This window comes from Canis aureus, chromosome X (assembly GCF_053574225.1).
Source record: "Canis aureus isolate CA01 chromosome X, VMU_Caureus_v.1.0, whole genome shotgun sequence".
In the NCBI taxonomy this organism is placed as follows: Eukaryota; Metazoa; Chordata; class Mammalia; order Carnivora; family Canidae; genus Canis; species Canis aureus.
The window spans coordinates 1125891-1140231 of NC_135649.1; the positions used below are offsets into that span (position 1 = coordinate 1125891).

Sequence of the window (14341 nt, forward strand, 5' to 3'; positions counted from 1 at the left end):
AAAGACTGGGTGGAAAAGGCTTCTAGGGGTCGGGAGGCGGAGACCCAGAACTTTTCAAAACCACCCAGAGCTGCCGTAGAGATCGAGAGACTGCGAAAGCTCAGACGTGTTTTGGGGTGCCTGGGAGGTGCGGTGCTAGGGCGGGCGGGTGGGGGCTGCGAGGTCAAGCTCAGTAGGCGCCGGATGTGGGAGTGTGAGGACACGCGTGTCGTGGATGGGACCAACCTGCGAGCCCGGCCCGGCCCTGACAGCCCCGAGCCCCCCACAAGCTCCCCTCGGGCCGAGAGCAGGGGCAGAGAGAGAAAGCCCCAAGCAGCCGGGGCCGGGGCCCTGGGACACTCAGGAGGGGGCAGTGGAGCGGGCAGGGCCCGGAGGGACCCCGAGAAGGCGGGGGGGCCTCCTGGCAAGGGAATGAGACCCCCCCCGTTGCCCCCGGGAGGGAGGCGGTCAGGAAGCCGGGGTGCGGGGCGGTGTGGGGGACACTGATGGTCGAGGCACAGGAGGCCCTGAGCAGGGACTGCGCCTGGCAGCGGGATCCCAGAGACCCACACAGGAGAGGTCAAGGTGTGGCCTCAGGCTGGGGGCAGGTGGGGGGGTGAGGTGTCCTGGGAAAAGTGCGGGGCGTCCTGGGGCAGGTGCGGTGAAGGCGGGGGAGAGGTGTCTTGTCGGGGGCATCGGCCTCTGCACGAACAGGAGGCAGGGTCAGGGGGTGCAGGGTCTGGGATCGAGGGAGGGCGGTCATGGCCACCCTGAGGTCAGCAAAGTCTGGGGGTTGCCCTGTGAGGCCCACCCCCGGCACCCGCCCCCACCGCCACGGCCACCCTGGGCCTAGCACCCCTTGGCTGGGGTGCGGGGTCGTGTCCCCGCTGCTGCCCCACCTGCCCTCATCCACCCTCTTCTCCCCACACCGGGCCTGGGGACCTAAGAGGACGTCGGGGGGACCTTGTCGGGCTCCGTGCCCGGCTCCCCACTGTCCTCGGGGCACCCACATCTCCCCGGGGGCGGCTGGGCAGCATCTCCGTTGGGCCGCACCTGCCTGCTTCCCACCCCCAGGCCTGCTAACGTCATGGGGGGCCGTGAGCCAGGCGGACTGGGGCAGAGAGTTCCCGCAGGAAAGAGCCCTGAGGGGGCCTGGGCCTGGCCTGTGGCAGACGGGGGAGGAGGCCAGTGTGGCCGGGTCACAGGGACCAGCTGAGAGGACGGGGAAGAGCCCAGTGTGGTTGGGTCACAGGGACCAGCTGAGAGGACGGGGAGGAGGCCGGAGTGGGCGGGTCACAGGGACCAGGTGGGAGGACGAGGAAGAGGCCAGAGGGGACGGGTCACAGGGACCAGGTGGGAGGTCGGGGAGGAGGCCAGAGGGGACGGGTCACAGGGACCAGGTGGGAAGACGGGAGGAGGCCAGTGTGGCTGGGTCACAGGGACCAGGTGGGAGGATGAGGAAGAGGCCACAGGGGACGAGTCACAGGGACCAGGTGGGAGGACGAGGAGGAGGCCAGAGTGGCCGGGTCACAGGGACCAGGTGGGAGGACCGGGAGGACGCCAGAGAAGATGCGGGGCGAAGGAGAGTCACATCCGACCTCGTAGGCCCCCGGCAGCCCAGGTGCTGCCCCGGAGGGACAGGGGAGCCCGGGGAGGGTCGGGGTGCGGGGGGCGGGCCCCGACGGTGTCGCCGCCGCCAGCAGCCTCCGCAGCCCCGTGGCCCGGCCACGCTCTGGGCCGAGCTGGGTGGGAGGGAGGCCGGGACTGGGTGCTTTGGCCCCGGGCCCGGTGAGTGGCGGGCGCCCGTCCTGGGGGCCCTGGGCCGGAAGGCCGGATCCCGGGCGGCTGCTGCCGCGTGTCCCTGTCGCCCCCCCCCGCCACGCCCTCTCCGCAGCCGGACCCCCGGAAGCCGCAGGGCCTCCTTCTCGGCCACAAGAGGCCGCAGCGCTTCTCGGGAGACTGGGACCCGCCGGCGTGTCCGGGAAGGGAAAGGGCAGCCGCGTCGTCGCGTGAACCGGCCGCCAGTCGGTGGCTCCTCGGCCCCACGGCGCAGGTGAGGAAAGTCGCAGAGGCCCGGTGCCCAGTATTGTCGTTGGCTGCAGCCGAAGGGGGCGTCTGGGTCCGGGTAACCCAACGGGGCGGGGCGAGGGCCCGTCGTCGTCAGGCGAGGCTGGATCCAGGACCTGGGCCTCGGCGCTGGGCACCCCGCTCCCGCCTCCCCTCTGCCCCCAGAGGGTCCCGCGCTTGGCTGGGGTGGCCGATGGCCGCGGGAAAGCCGCGCTCTGATGGGCCAGGCCCGAGCCGCACGCCGCCCCTGGGACCAGAGGTCCCTCAACTCTCCCAGGGTCAGAGCTGCGGGCGGGAGGGAAACGGGGGCTTTCTGGGGGAAACGGGGATCCTGGTCGCAGGAGAAGGGCAATGGCTGCTGGGCGACCAAAGCACACACGTGCTGCACGGTGGTGACGGGCATGTCCTCGGATTCAAAATGCTTCCCCGACGCTTGAAAGAACGAGCCCGGGAAGGAGGACTCCTCAACCGACGGAACCCACGGTCACTGTGCACAACGGAACTATTTCTTCTTTTTTCTTTTAAGGTTTTCTTTACTTATTTCAGAGAGAGAGAGAGAGGCAGAGAGCAGGAGAAGGAGAAGAGGGACGGGGACAAGCAGGCTCGGGGCAGGCCGGGGAGCCCGACGGGGCGCGGGGCCGATCCCAGGACGCCGAGGTCCCGAGCTGACCCGAAATCAGGAGCCGGGACGCTTAGCGGCCGGGGCCACCGGCTGCCCCGAAAATATACTTATTTCTCGTGCGATCCGTACCCGAGGAATGTGTTTCCATAACATGGGGCGCCCGGGGGGGCTCAGCGGTTGGGCGTCGCCGTGGGCCCGGGGCGCGACCGGGGTCCCGGGATGGAGGCGCGCGTCGGGCCCTCGCGGGGAGCCCGCTTCTCCCTCTGCCGGTGTCCCTGCCGCTGTCTCTGTGTGTCCCTCAGGAATCAAGAAATAAAATGTCACACACGACATCCATGGACGGACGCGAAGCACCGAGCCACAGGCCCCCGACGGCCGCACCTGCTGACTGTCGGGAGAGAAGCCACCCCGAGCCCGAGGGTGCGTCCCGTGCGCGGCGGGCCCTGCGGCCTCCTGGGAAAGGCACAGCTTCGGGGGAGAAGTCGGGGGTGGCCAGGGCCCGGGGCGGAGCCTTGCGACTCGGGAGACGGAAGGACGTCTGCGGTGGCGCATTGTCGTCCACGTCGGTCGCGGCGGCAGGCAGGGGACGGGATGTCTCCCCCGAAAGGCAGGGAGGGCCCCTGAAGGTGGAGGCCGCGGTGTAGGGGCCCCGCCTCAGTGCATCTGACTTGAACCCGCAAGGACGGGAACGGAGAGGAAGGGACGGCGACCCAGCCGGGTTCCAGGACGGAACCCGGGGCCGGCGAGGGGACTTCAGGAGGACAGCCGTGCCGTCGTCAGCCCGCCTGCAGAGAGCCCGGGCCCCACAGCGAGGGGCCGGGAGGCGGCCGGGGACCCGGCTCTGAACTTGCCATCGGCAGCGAGGCGACCTTTAAACTCGGGGGGGGGGGGGGAACGTGCCTAAGTGAGTAAACGAGGGGCGCCTGGGCGGCTCAGCGGGTCCCCTGCGGGCCTTGGGCTCGGGTCATGATCCCGGGGTCCCGGCTCAGCGGGGAGCCTGCTCCGCCCCTGTCCCTCCTCCGCACCCCGCTCCTCTGTGGCCCCGGCCGCCTCTCAGAAAAATCAACAGACCCTTTAAGAAACATAAGCGAGTAAAGCGAGTAGAATGTCCTAGAGCCGCTGGAGAGCAGGGGGGGAGTGTGGTCGGCAGTGGCCTTCGCAGCTGAGGTGCCACCTGTCCACGCGAAGCCGCTCCGTGTGCAGAGGATGGAAGGCGGAGGGAGAGGGGGGAGAGGGGGAGAGCAGGTGACCGAGACCTGGGGACGCGCCCCCGGTGGCAGCCCTCTGCTCCCGGGGCAGGCTCGTCCTTTCCCGGCCCCGCCGCCGCCACCGTGGCGGTGAGCGTCGCTGCTGTCCTTCCCGCGCCCGTGGGCCATCCAGGCTGCAAAGGCCGATTGCCTGCTCAGGCGCGTGAGGGGACCAGCGCCCGGACCGCCCCCAGGGGGCCCCTGAGTAGCAGGCTGTGACCGCAGCGGCTGGAAGCTGGTCCGGGGCAGCGCCCCGGGGGAGGCCGAGACTCGAGGCGCACCGGGCCGTGCCCCAGCTTGCGGTGTGGAGCGCGCGGGTGTGGCCGCGTGGAGCCTCCGTGACTTGGAGACGGAGCCGAGAGTGGGGGGCGCTGAGGGCCAGGGTGGAGCCCCTGGGGCGGAGAGCTGCAGGGGGGCCCCAGGGGAGCCCCGCCCGAGGCCGGGAAAGGACGCGGCCCCAGGCGAGGGTCACCGCCGCCCCACGCAGCACACGCCCCCCCCCCCCCCGCCCCCTGCCGTCCCCACCGGCCAGAACGGGAGACCTCACCCCGGGCGGGGCCGGGGGCGCATCAGGCCGGTCCGGGAAAGGGCCTGCCTCGGGGCGGTGCAAACCGGGTTCTGCCCTAAGAGCTGCTCTGGTGCCACTGATTCGCCTTTTTAACAAAAACCGTGTATCTGTTTATTGGAGGGGCCGGGCAGAGGGACAGAGACTCGTCAAAAAGCCGACTCCCCGCTGCGCAGGGAGAGGGGTGCGAGGCTGCAGCCCAGGGCCGCGACCTCGGCGGGAGCAGAAGGGAGGCGTCCGCTCAGGCGCCCCGGCCCGGTACCCCTAGGAGCAAGGCTCACGGGAACCCGTCTGCGTGCAGAGGAAGCACCGGAGCAAAGCTGGGGGGCGGGGGGGGGGGACGCAGCCGCAAAGGTGGAATCCTCAGTGCGGGGCTCGCAGGCGGTGACCTGCCCAGGCCCGGGGCGCCCCTGGCGGGGGCGTGGGGGCCATGGTGCTCAGGGCCAGGGGGCCAGGAAATCCCCAAGTCGGGCGTGCGGTTGTTCCCCACGTTCCCAGCGCGCCGTTTCCTCGGGCAGGCGGCCAGCCTGGTGGGACGTGGGGAGAGCAGCCTAGCGGCGGGAGGGCGTGTTTCCGGAGGGCAAGCGTGCGCCGCGGACCGTGGACCGCGGACCGAGCGGCTCAAGACCAGGCAGGGGACCAACGCGGTGAACGCACCTCCTGGGTGCGGCGCGAGGACGCGAGCGTTCCCGCAGAGACCCCGGCCGCGAACCGCCTGGCGTCAGCGCCCGCAACGGGAGACCCGGAGCGCGACGGCGCTGGCGCTCTAAGGGCCCCTCGGGGCCCCCTGCGAGATCCCGGAGACCCGGGGTCGAGTCCCGAGTCGGGCTCCCCGCATGGGGCCTGCCTCTCCCGCCGCCTGTGGCCTTGCCGCTCTGCTTTTCAGGAAGCAGGAAATAAAGTCTTTAAAGAGCCCGTCCAGCTGTCGCCCGCCCGGTATATGGTGCGGTACCCGCACGGTGGGGGCGGGGGGGGGGGGAACCGGGAGAGCACTCCGGGACCCCGACAGCATTCAGTCCTGGACGTGGGGCTGCAGTTTCCCTTCCCCAGGCTGTCGCCAAGAACCTTGTGCTGGCGGCACGGGGCTCCCAGAACCTCCCGCCCCAGGGAGAGCAACGGCGAGGAAGCCTGGAGGCGCCGGAGCCGAGAAAAGAACCTCAGACCCGAAACAGTGAACTCGGCTTTATTTTCTGCAGCAACCAACAAGCAGGGCCCGCTCCCCCGAGGCCAGGGAAAGAACTAAGAACTCGAGGGCACCAGGAGGCACCCGGGGCCCGCTGCGGGGGAAAAACGTGGGGCTCTGATAGCGGGTCGGCAACGACGGCAGGTACCGACGACGGCCCGAGCCGCGCCTGCGGGGGCGGGGGGCGCGGCTTTAGGTGTCGGTTCTCTTTCCCCGGCCCAGGCTTCGCATTGGCGGGGACCCAAAGCCTCGAATGTTTCGCATCACCAGGGACAGCTGGTCCAGGAAGGCGTTCACGGAAATGCGGAAGAAGACCGGGTCCTCGGCAGTCCATCTACTGCAGGGCGGGCAAAGGAACAGGGGGGTTGGGGGTGAGCAGGGCCTCCGTGGGGGCCTGGGGAGACACGGACCGCCCGGCACCCGCGCCCCTCCCGTCCTTCCCCCGCCCAGCCCGTGCGCCCCTCCTCGTCCCCCCCCACCCCCGCCCCCCGCCCCGGGACCCCCGCTCCTCCCCGTACCCCGCGCCCCGCCTCCGACCGCCGCTCCCCGCCTCGCAGCACTCACATGGCCAGGGCGCTGCCGTTCACCGTCAGCTCCTTCTGAACTAGTCCTCGGGGACGCTGGACATACGGTGCGAGGGACCTGCGCGCCATCTCCGCCTCCAGTGGTGTCCGGAAGGGCACCGTCAGCTTGCTGGGGGCGCGGTTAAGGCACCGTCCGCTGCTCAATCTCCGGGGGCCCGAGGCCTGCTCAGCCCTCGAGGCAGAGGGTCGCCCAGGCCGCCCCTGTCTCCTCCCAGGCCCCAAGCGGGCCCGTCCCCTCCCAGGCCCCAAGCGACCCCGTCCCCTCCTAGGCCCCAAGCAGCCCCGTCCCCTCCCAGGCCCCAAGCGGGCCTGTCTCCTCCCAGGCCCCAAGCGGCCCGGTCCCCTCCTAGGCCCCAAGCGCCTCGTCCCCTGCTAGGCCCCAAGCGCCTCGTCCCCTGCTAGGCCCCAAGCGACCCCGTCCCCTCCTAGGCCCCAAGCGACCCCGTCCCCTCCTAGGCCCCAACCGCCTCGTCCCCTGCTAGGCCCCAACCGCCTCGTCCCCTCCTAGGCCCCAAGCGACTCCGTCCCCTCCTAGGCCCCAAGCGCCCCCGTCCCCTCCTAGGCCCCAACTGCCCCCGTCCCCTCCTAGGCCCCAACCGCCCCCGTCCCCTCCTAGGCCCCAACCTTGGCCCCTCAGGTCGCCTCTCCAGGCCGTTGGCCCCGCTGCCCCTCCCGCCCCCCCAGGGCGGCCGCCACGCCCCCAACCGACCCCGCCGCCGCCCGCGCCCAGGGCCCCCTCCGCGGAAAAGATACAACTCCAGCAATCGGCTCGGGGCGAACATGACCTCGGGCGGCACGTCCCCAAGGGGCCCCGCGGGCTGCGGGGCAACCTCGGCCTGGGGAGGGGCCCTGACCGCCTCGCCCTCCGCTCCCTCGGGGCGCGGGCCACCCTCGCCTTCACGGCTGCCCGCGCCGCCCTCCGCCCCGCCTGCCGCGCCGCCCTCGCCGTCCCCTGGGGCCTGCATGGCCGCCGCCGCCACTTACGCCCGCCTGCCCAGAGCCCCGCGCGAGGCCGCCCGCACTCCTCCTCGACGGCTCCGCCTCGCCCGCCCGCCCGCTCGCGAAGCCCCGCCCCTCGGCGCGCAAGGCCGCTGCGGGCACGCACGGCGCCTGCGCACACGCCGCCCGCACGTCGCTGCTTCCCGCCAAGCCCGCGGGGTGGGGGGGGCGCAGATGCCCGGATGGAACGCGTGGCCCGCGTCCCGAAGCGGCCGAGGCTACCTCAGGAGGCCCCGCCTCTCGCCAGCTGACGTCACCCGCGCTCCCTGGGGCGCCTGCGCCGAGCCTGGCAGGAGCGGGGGGCGGGGGGGTGGTAGGGACGGGGGGGGGGGGGGGGGGGCTAGGGAGGCGGCTGGCACGTGACTCCGACCCGCCCAGCCCGCGCATGCGCCGCCGCCCCGCCTGGCCCCAGCCCGCTGATCACCTGCGCCGGGTCCTGGAGCATCTGGAGGCGGTCGGACAGGTACCCCCGACCCCCCCCCGTCCAGGCCCTGCCCGTCCCCCTGCCCCACCCCCGTGGGTGTCCTGCGCGCCGCGGGGCTGCTGCTGCTGCCCGAGCCGAGCACACAGCCTCCCCGGGAGGAGCCGAGGCCTCGAGGAGGACGGCGCGGCCGCCGGCCGGCCTCCCGCTGGACCTCGGAGCCCCCGGCCTGGTCCCCTGGCCATCCCGCCGGGCCGGGGCCCCCTCTGAGCCGCCCGCCCCCCGCAGATCGTGTACTTCACCGCTACCTTCCCCTACGTGGTCCTCGTCGTGCTGCTGGTGCGCGGAGTGCTGCTGCCCGGCGCCCTGGATGGCATCATCTACCATCTCAAGCCCGACTGGTCCAAGCTGGGGTCCCCGCTCGCAGGTGAGGGCACGTGCGCGGAACGGGAGGAGGGCGCGGCCGGGCCGCACAGCCCCTCGCACCCCTTCTCCGGCCTGTCTCCAGCTGTGGGCAGCCGCTCCGACCCGGGTTACCTTCCAGCCCGGCAGCGGTGCGTTGCGAGCACGGGGTGGGAGTTTCCGAAGAGAAGGATGGATCGTGCGCTGACGCCGTATCGCCTGCCGTGAGCCAGAACGCTGGGTCCTCCTCGGAGGCCGGCGACCGCCTCCTGCCCCTCTCCAGCCCGGGTTTATGCCTCGTGGAGGCTCTCAGCGGCGCTGACCAACTTTGCACGAAAAGGCAAGTCGGTCTCAGGACACACGGAGGGCGCCTGGGCGGCTCGGTTGAGCACCTGCCGTGGGGGCTCACGTCATGCTCGCGGGGGTTGCGATCCAGCCCCACGTGGGGTTCCCTGCTCACCACGGAGCCTGCCTCTCCCTCTCCCTCGGCAGCCCCTCCCGCTTGTGCGCTCGCTCGCTCGCGCTCTCCCCCCTCTCTCTCTGTGTCAACTTGGCAAGTTAATCTTGGGGAAAAAAATTAAAGACACCTGCAACACGGAATGAGTACACAGGGACAGTCTAAAGCTGGAAACGTCGAGCATGCTCAAATTCCCTCTTTAAATCCCCGAGAAGTACACTCGACCCTTGCACAACAGAGCCGCCACCCCGCACCACAGAAGAATGCGTGTGACCCTCGACTCCCTCGAAACCTTACTACCAACAGGCTACCGGTGAGTGCGTGCCTCGCCGACGGCATAAACAGCTGAGTGACAGGCCTGCTGCGGGGTATGTATGCCACAGACTGCCTTCTGCCCAGGAGGTGAGCGGGGGAAGAGAAATGTGAATAAAACCAGAAATAGGAGAAAAAAACCTTAGTCCTAGGCTGTGTTTGTTGAAAACTTCAGCACAGGAGTGGGCCCCTCAGATTCAAACCTGTTTTGTTCAAGGGTCAAGTACAGGGAGGTTGATAACGGGAGCTCAGTGCTTTATAGACGCGCAGCGTCTTCGTCGAGGCCGTCGTCTGTAACTAGATCGTAATTGTGATCCTGACCTGCAGCCTCTCTACTTTGCTGATCGTCTTTCTCTTCTCCTCCTTGCTTTTCTTGCTTCTGGGACCTGTGTGACTCAACATGAAAATAATACGCCGGGCTTCCCTGGGTGGCTCAGCGGTTCGCCGCCTGCCTTCGGCCCGGGGCGTGGTCCTCGAGTCCCAGGATCGAGTCCCGCATCGGGCTCCCTGCATGGGGCCTGCTTCTCCCTCTGCCTGCGTCTCTGCCTGCGTCTCTGCCTCTCTCTGTGTGTGTCTCTCATGAATAAATAAATAAATTCATTTAGAAAATGAATAAATAAATGTAGAAACATAAGCATTTAGAGAAAAGTACAATGTGATCAATGTGAATGGTTGTGGAAAGGGAAGGAGGGACACTTGATGCCCATCGTGGGAATAAAGACACTGTCCAGAGCTGCACTGTCCTATATGGTGGCCGCTGGTCATCTGTGACTATTTACCTGTAATTAATTGAAATCAAAAATTGCTTTCCTTAAGGACACTCGTGTGGTGTCGAGTGCTTAATAGCCATGTGTGGCTAGCGGCTTCTGGATCTCACAGAACATTTCCATCATCACAGGAAGTTCTCTTGTGCCGGGTGGTATGCATAAGACGGGACTACGTGGGTTATGTAAAGCTACAGTATTTTTTCAAAGATGTTCATTTTGTTGACACAGACACACACACACAGAGTGCGCACAAGCAGGGGGAGCAGCAGGCAGAGGGAGAGGGAGCAGCAGGCCCCCACCAAACAGAGACCTGGGAGCACGGAGCCTGCTTCTCTCTCTGCCTCTACCATTCGGTGCTGTGATGAATAAATACATAATACCCTTAAAAATATACAAAGTGAAAGCCACCCTGTCATCTGGAAAATTTTAAATACCGCCTTAAACGTCGATTCAAAGAATATATCCAGGAGAAAACTTAAGAGTATCTAGAAAATGACAAGGATAACACAATGGCTTCAAAGACCTGTCGGGCTCCCTGCTTCGGGCCTGCTCCTCCCTCTGCCTGTGTCTCAGCCTCTCTCTCTGTCTCTCATGAATAAATAAATAAAATCTTTCCAAAAAAGCCCAGGAAAAACATGTATATAGCCTTACCTACTTGTGTGAATGAGCCAGAAAATATGAAAATGAATAAAGTATCCACTGCAAATCATGAGGACACAGGCCAGAAATAAGCCAAAGAATAACTAGGGAAGGAAACATGCAATAAAAATGCAGGAGTCAGTTAATCAGGAAAATAACACAACTGATAAATTTGAGAAGTGGTACGATTTCACTTGTATGTGGAATGTAAAAAAACGAAATAAAGCACAAACACTTAGGATACAGAGAACGATCTGGTGCTTCACAGACCACCAGCGAGTGGGAGGATAAGTAAAATAGGGGAAGGAGATTAAGAGGTACAAAACTTCCAGTTTTAAAATAAATAAGACCCAGGGATGCAATGTACACCATAGGGAATGTACTCAATTATATACTTTTTAAATATTTTATTTATTTATTCATGATAGACAGAGAGAGAGAGAGAGAGAGGCAGAGACACAGGCAGAGGGAGCAGCCGGCTCCATGCACCGGGAGCCCGGCGTGGGACTCGACCCGGGGGCTCCATGATCGGGCCCTGAGCCAAAGGCAGGCGCCGAACCGCTGAGCCACCCAGGGATCCCAGTCAGTTGTATCTTAACAACTTTGCGTGGTGACAGGTGGTAGCTAGACCCATCCTGGTGGTCGCCTCCTACGTATAAAACTGTTGAATCCCTGTGCCGTGCATCGGAAACTAACATAGTACTGTACGTCAGCTACGCCTCGATAAAAAAATAAAACGTGACCAAGAGGGATTGATTGGGGAGTGTAAGGATGGTTCCGTGTTAGAAAATCTGTGGAAATCGTACACCATTTTAATCGATCTAAAGTGAAGAACCACGTGATCATTTCTCCACAGACGTTACAGAAGCCTCCAACAAGATCGAATGTCCTTTTTGCTTTATAAAAAGGAAAAAAACATTGATATAGTCAGACGAGGGGAATTCTTACTTTACATTACGTATTTCTACCAACAGTTCAGAATCCAAAGAGCAGGAGGAGCATCTCCATTGAAGTCTGGAGCAAAACACACATACTGCGTATGACCACTATGATTCCACGCGATTATCGTGTCAAGTAGAAAATTAAACCAGGCACGGAAAAAAGACGTAAGTAGAAATATCTAACAGAAGGAGGTACAGTAATCATCATTTCAGGATGCTATGACTGCCTGCCTGACAACACACGGTGATCCTACTGGAGAACATTACAAATAAGAGCACTCAGCAAAGTGGCCCCGTGGAAGTACAAAGCTAAGAGCCTCCCTAAATAAAGCGGTAACTAGTAAGGGTCAGCAGGGCCCCGTGTCCCGGGACGGTAAAGCCCATGACACACTCCGGAATGAACTCACCACGAAAACGTGCAGGAGAAACTCTTTGGGAACTTACTAAGGGAGCCAAGAAAAAAAAAAAAAAAAAAAGGGACAAAATAATTTCCATCCGTTCTACTGAACCCAGTCCTATCCCACATATGATCGTTGGGCCGTGTATAGTCAGTAAGAGTATTAACGAGGTATTTTGCATTCCAGTCACGGTGTTTTCCTAATTCCGCGTGCACTTGACACCTACACCCTCCCCCCGTTGAGTGTGCTCAACAGCCACTTGGGGTTCGGGATACCCCGTGGGGCAGTGCCGCTGTGGGGGTGCGGCGACCGCAGACCCGGTGCTGCGGGGCGGCCCAGTGTACGTTCCTCTGTGACGGTGACATCGTCTGTCACTACGACCATGTGTGTATTTGTAGAACACAAAGCACACGTGCGCGAGTTTATCCCAGAGGCTTTGCGACGGGTCCCTCAGCACGAAGGCTCTAGGATCTTGGCCAGTGTGGGTGGGAAGGTGTATGGGTCGACCTCCTCCCCCGGGGTCGGACCTCCCCGTACCGCCCTGCTGTCTGCATCGGGGAAAGTGGTAGTTTCTTTCGATGCACGTTTCTTTATTAACCGCCCTGAGTTTTTTCATAGTTGACTAACAAGTCATTCTGTTCCTCCCTCTCTGAGAATTGTCTTGTCATCCTTTTGGTTCGCTTTGTTTTTGTATCCTCATGGCTTGGATATTTTAACCCTTTATAATGAGCTTTTACAATTAATAGGATATTAGTGTTTTGTTATACAGATGGCAGATGTGTCTTCAATTGCCTCTTTATTCATAGGTCGGTACGCACCAGGTTTGACGTGTGATCCCTTCCGTTGCCTGTTTGATGCAGAGGTTTCCCTTCGTCTTGAGTGTGTATTGTCAATAGAATATCTTTAAAAAGTTTCCTGTCTTATATTTACCTCTTCTTATCCGCCTAAGAATAATTTTGCTGTGAAAAGCTGACAGGATTTTTGCTTTTTTCCCCAGCATCACGTGTTAGATGACACCTGCCTGCTGATTTGGTCTTCTGGACGAGGTATGTTTGTGAACCTTCTATTGTTTCCTGAATTGTAATCTGTATGTCGATTTGTCCCTCAAAGCCTCTCTGTTTAAATTATTTTACTTTTGGGATCCCTGGGTGGCGCAGCGGTTTAGCGCCTGCCTTTGGCCCGGGGCGCGTGATCCTGGAGACCCGGGATCGAATCCCACGTCGGGCCCCCGGTGCATGGAGCCTGCTTCTCCCTCTGCCTATGTCTCTGCTTTTCTCTCTCTCTCTCTGTGTGACTATCATAAATAAATAGAAATTAAAAAAAAATTAGAAAAAAGTAAATTATTTTACTTTTGTAAAAAAAGATTTTATGTATTTACCTATGAGAGACACAGACCAGGCAGAGGGAGAAGCAGGCTCCACGCAGGGAGCCCGACGTGGGACTCGATCCCCGGACTCCAGGGTCACACCCTGGGCAAAGGCAGGCGCCAAACCGCTGAGCCACTCAGGGATCCCCTCCTTGCGAGTTCCCGATCTTAACAGGGAAGCTTTTAATTTCTCACCATTCAGTAGGAATGTTAACCGTCGATTGCTTTACAGATGTTCCTTATCGAGCTTAGGAAGTTACCTTCTAGTCCTAGTTTGCTGAGCACGTTTCGATCGAGAGTAGGGGTTGAATTATGCCAAACCCTTTTCTGGTATCTTGATCAGATTATATAATTTGTCTTTTTTAGCCTATTGATGTGATAGAGCATGTTAACTGATCTTCACACGTTGCGCCATCCTTGCACGCATGGGATAAATTTCACTTCGTAGTGATGCGTAGTTCGTCGGATACGTTATTGGATTTGATTTGATAATAGTTTCTTTTTCTTAAAGATTTTTATTTATTTATTCATGAGAGACAGAGAGAGAGAGAGAGAGAAAGAGAGGCAGAGACCCAGTTAGAGGGAGAAGCAGGCTCCATGCAAGGCGCCCGACGAGGGACTCGATCCCGAGACCCCAGGACCACGCCCCGGGCCGAAGGCAGGTGCCAAATCGCTGAGCCGCCCGGGGATCCCCCTCGATTTGATAAAATTTTCTTGAGGACTTTTGCATCTGTGTTGGCGAGAGAGAGCGGTCTGTAGCTTTCTTACACTGTGTCTGTTTGGTTTTGGTGTTAGGGTAACGCTGGCCTCGTAGAGTGGCTTCGGAAGTATTTCCTGCGCTTCTGTCTTCTGGAAGAGATTGTAGAGAATTGGTATAATTTCTTCCTTCCGTATTTGGTACGATTTTCCGGTGAAACTATCCTGGCCTTGCGTGTTCTCCTTTGGAAGGGTTTTAATTACGGACTCATTATCTCTAATACATCTAGGCCTTTGCGCATTTGCTACATCGTCTTGCGTGGCTCTTAGCACGTTGTGTCTTTGAAGAATTTACTCCATTTCGCCTAGGTTGTCAGATAGGATTGTTGGTGGGATTGGATTAATATCCTTGTAATGACTGTAGGTTCCATGGTGTGCCGTATGCATTCTTTTATAGGCACAACGTAGTTCTTGCGCTTTATATCCAACGTGATCCTCCTAAGTATTTCATTGGAATAATTTATGTACACCAAAAACATTGTACATGTATTCACACACATATTTCCATGCTATTTTATATTCACTGCATTTCTTCTACGTATTGATTTAGATGTACTCTTTGTATTGTCCCATTGTATATTGTATATTGTCCCATTCGACTCCTTTTCCCGTCATTCATTCAACGTAGCTCTCCCA

The 14341-nt window shown here is 61.6% G+C and overlaps 2 protein-coding genes and 1 long non-coding RNA gene across 3 annotated transcripts; 2 read left to right on the plus strand and 1 right to left on the minus strand.

The window, feature by feature from the left end:
* Positions 1-5647: 5647 nt before the first annotated feature.
* Positions 5648-7225, minus strand: LOC144309205 (EKC/KEOPS complex subunit LAGE3-like). Its single transcript, XM_077890408.1, has 3 exons — positions 7001-7225; positions 6228-6356; positions 5648-6000 (listed from the first exon to the last, which is right to left on the minus strand). The coding sequence occupies exons 1-3, from the start codon at positions 7210-7212 to the stop codon at positions 5856-5858; spliced, it is 486 nt and encodes a 161-aa protein (XP_077746534.1). The 5' UTR covers positions 7213-7225; the 3' UTR covers positions 5648-5855.
* Positions 7226-7608: 383 nt separating this feature from the next.
* LOC144308026 (sodium- and chloride-dependent creatine transporter 1-like) lies at positions 7609-8595 on the plus strand. Its single transcript, XM_077888171.1, has 3 exons — positions 7609-7709; positions 7956-8094; positions 8212-8595. Exons 1-3 carry the CDS (start codon positions 7632-7634, stop codon positions 8295-8297), a joined length of 303 nt encoding a protein of 100 aa, XP_077744297.1. The 5' UTR covers positions 7609-7631; the 3' UTR covers positions 8298-8595.
* A 9-nt stretch (positions 8596-8604) lies between these two features.
* Positions 8605-12718, plus strand: LOC144308027 (uncharacterized). Its single transcript, XR_013374677.1, has 3 exons — positions 8605-8839; positions 11219-11350; positions 12581-12718. It is a non-coding gene; the product is annotated as an uncharacterized LOC144308027 (long non-coding RNA).
* The last annotated feature ends 1623 nt before the right edge of the window (positions 12719-14341 follow it).

Bases quoted from the DNA above. Each gene is read 5' to 3' on its own strand.
- LOC144309205 (XM_077890408.1), bottom strand. From the start codon at position 7,212: ATGCAGGCCCCAGGGGACGGCGAGGGCGGCGCGGCAGGCGGGGCGGAG. The intron at 6,357-7,000 runs GTATCTTTTCCG...CCGCGCCCCCAG, and splicing joins CCGAGCCGATTGCTGGAGTT to CAAGCTGACGGTGCCCTTCC. The intron at 6,001-6,227 runs GTGAGTGCTGCG...CCCGCCCTGCAG, and splicing joins AACGGCAGCGCCCTGGCCAT to TAGATGGACTGCCGAGGACC.
- LOC144308026 (XM_077888171.1), top strand. From the start codon at position 7,632: ATGCGCCGCCGCCCCGCCTGGCCCCAGCCCGCTGATCACCTGCGCCGG. The intron at 7,710-7,955 runs GTACCCCCGACC...CGCCCCCCGCAG, and splicing joins ATCTGGAGGCGGTCGGACAG to ATCGTGTACTTCACCGCTAC. The intron at 8,095-8,211 runs GTGAGGGCACGT...GTTACCTTCCAG, and splicing joins GCTGGGGTCCCCGCTCGCAG to CCCGGCAGCGGTGCGTTGCG.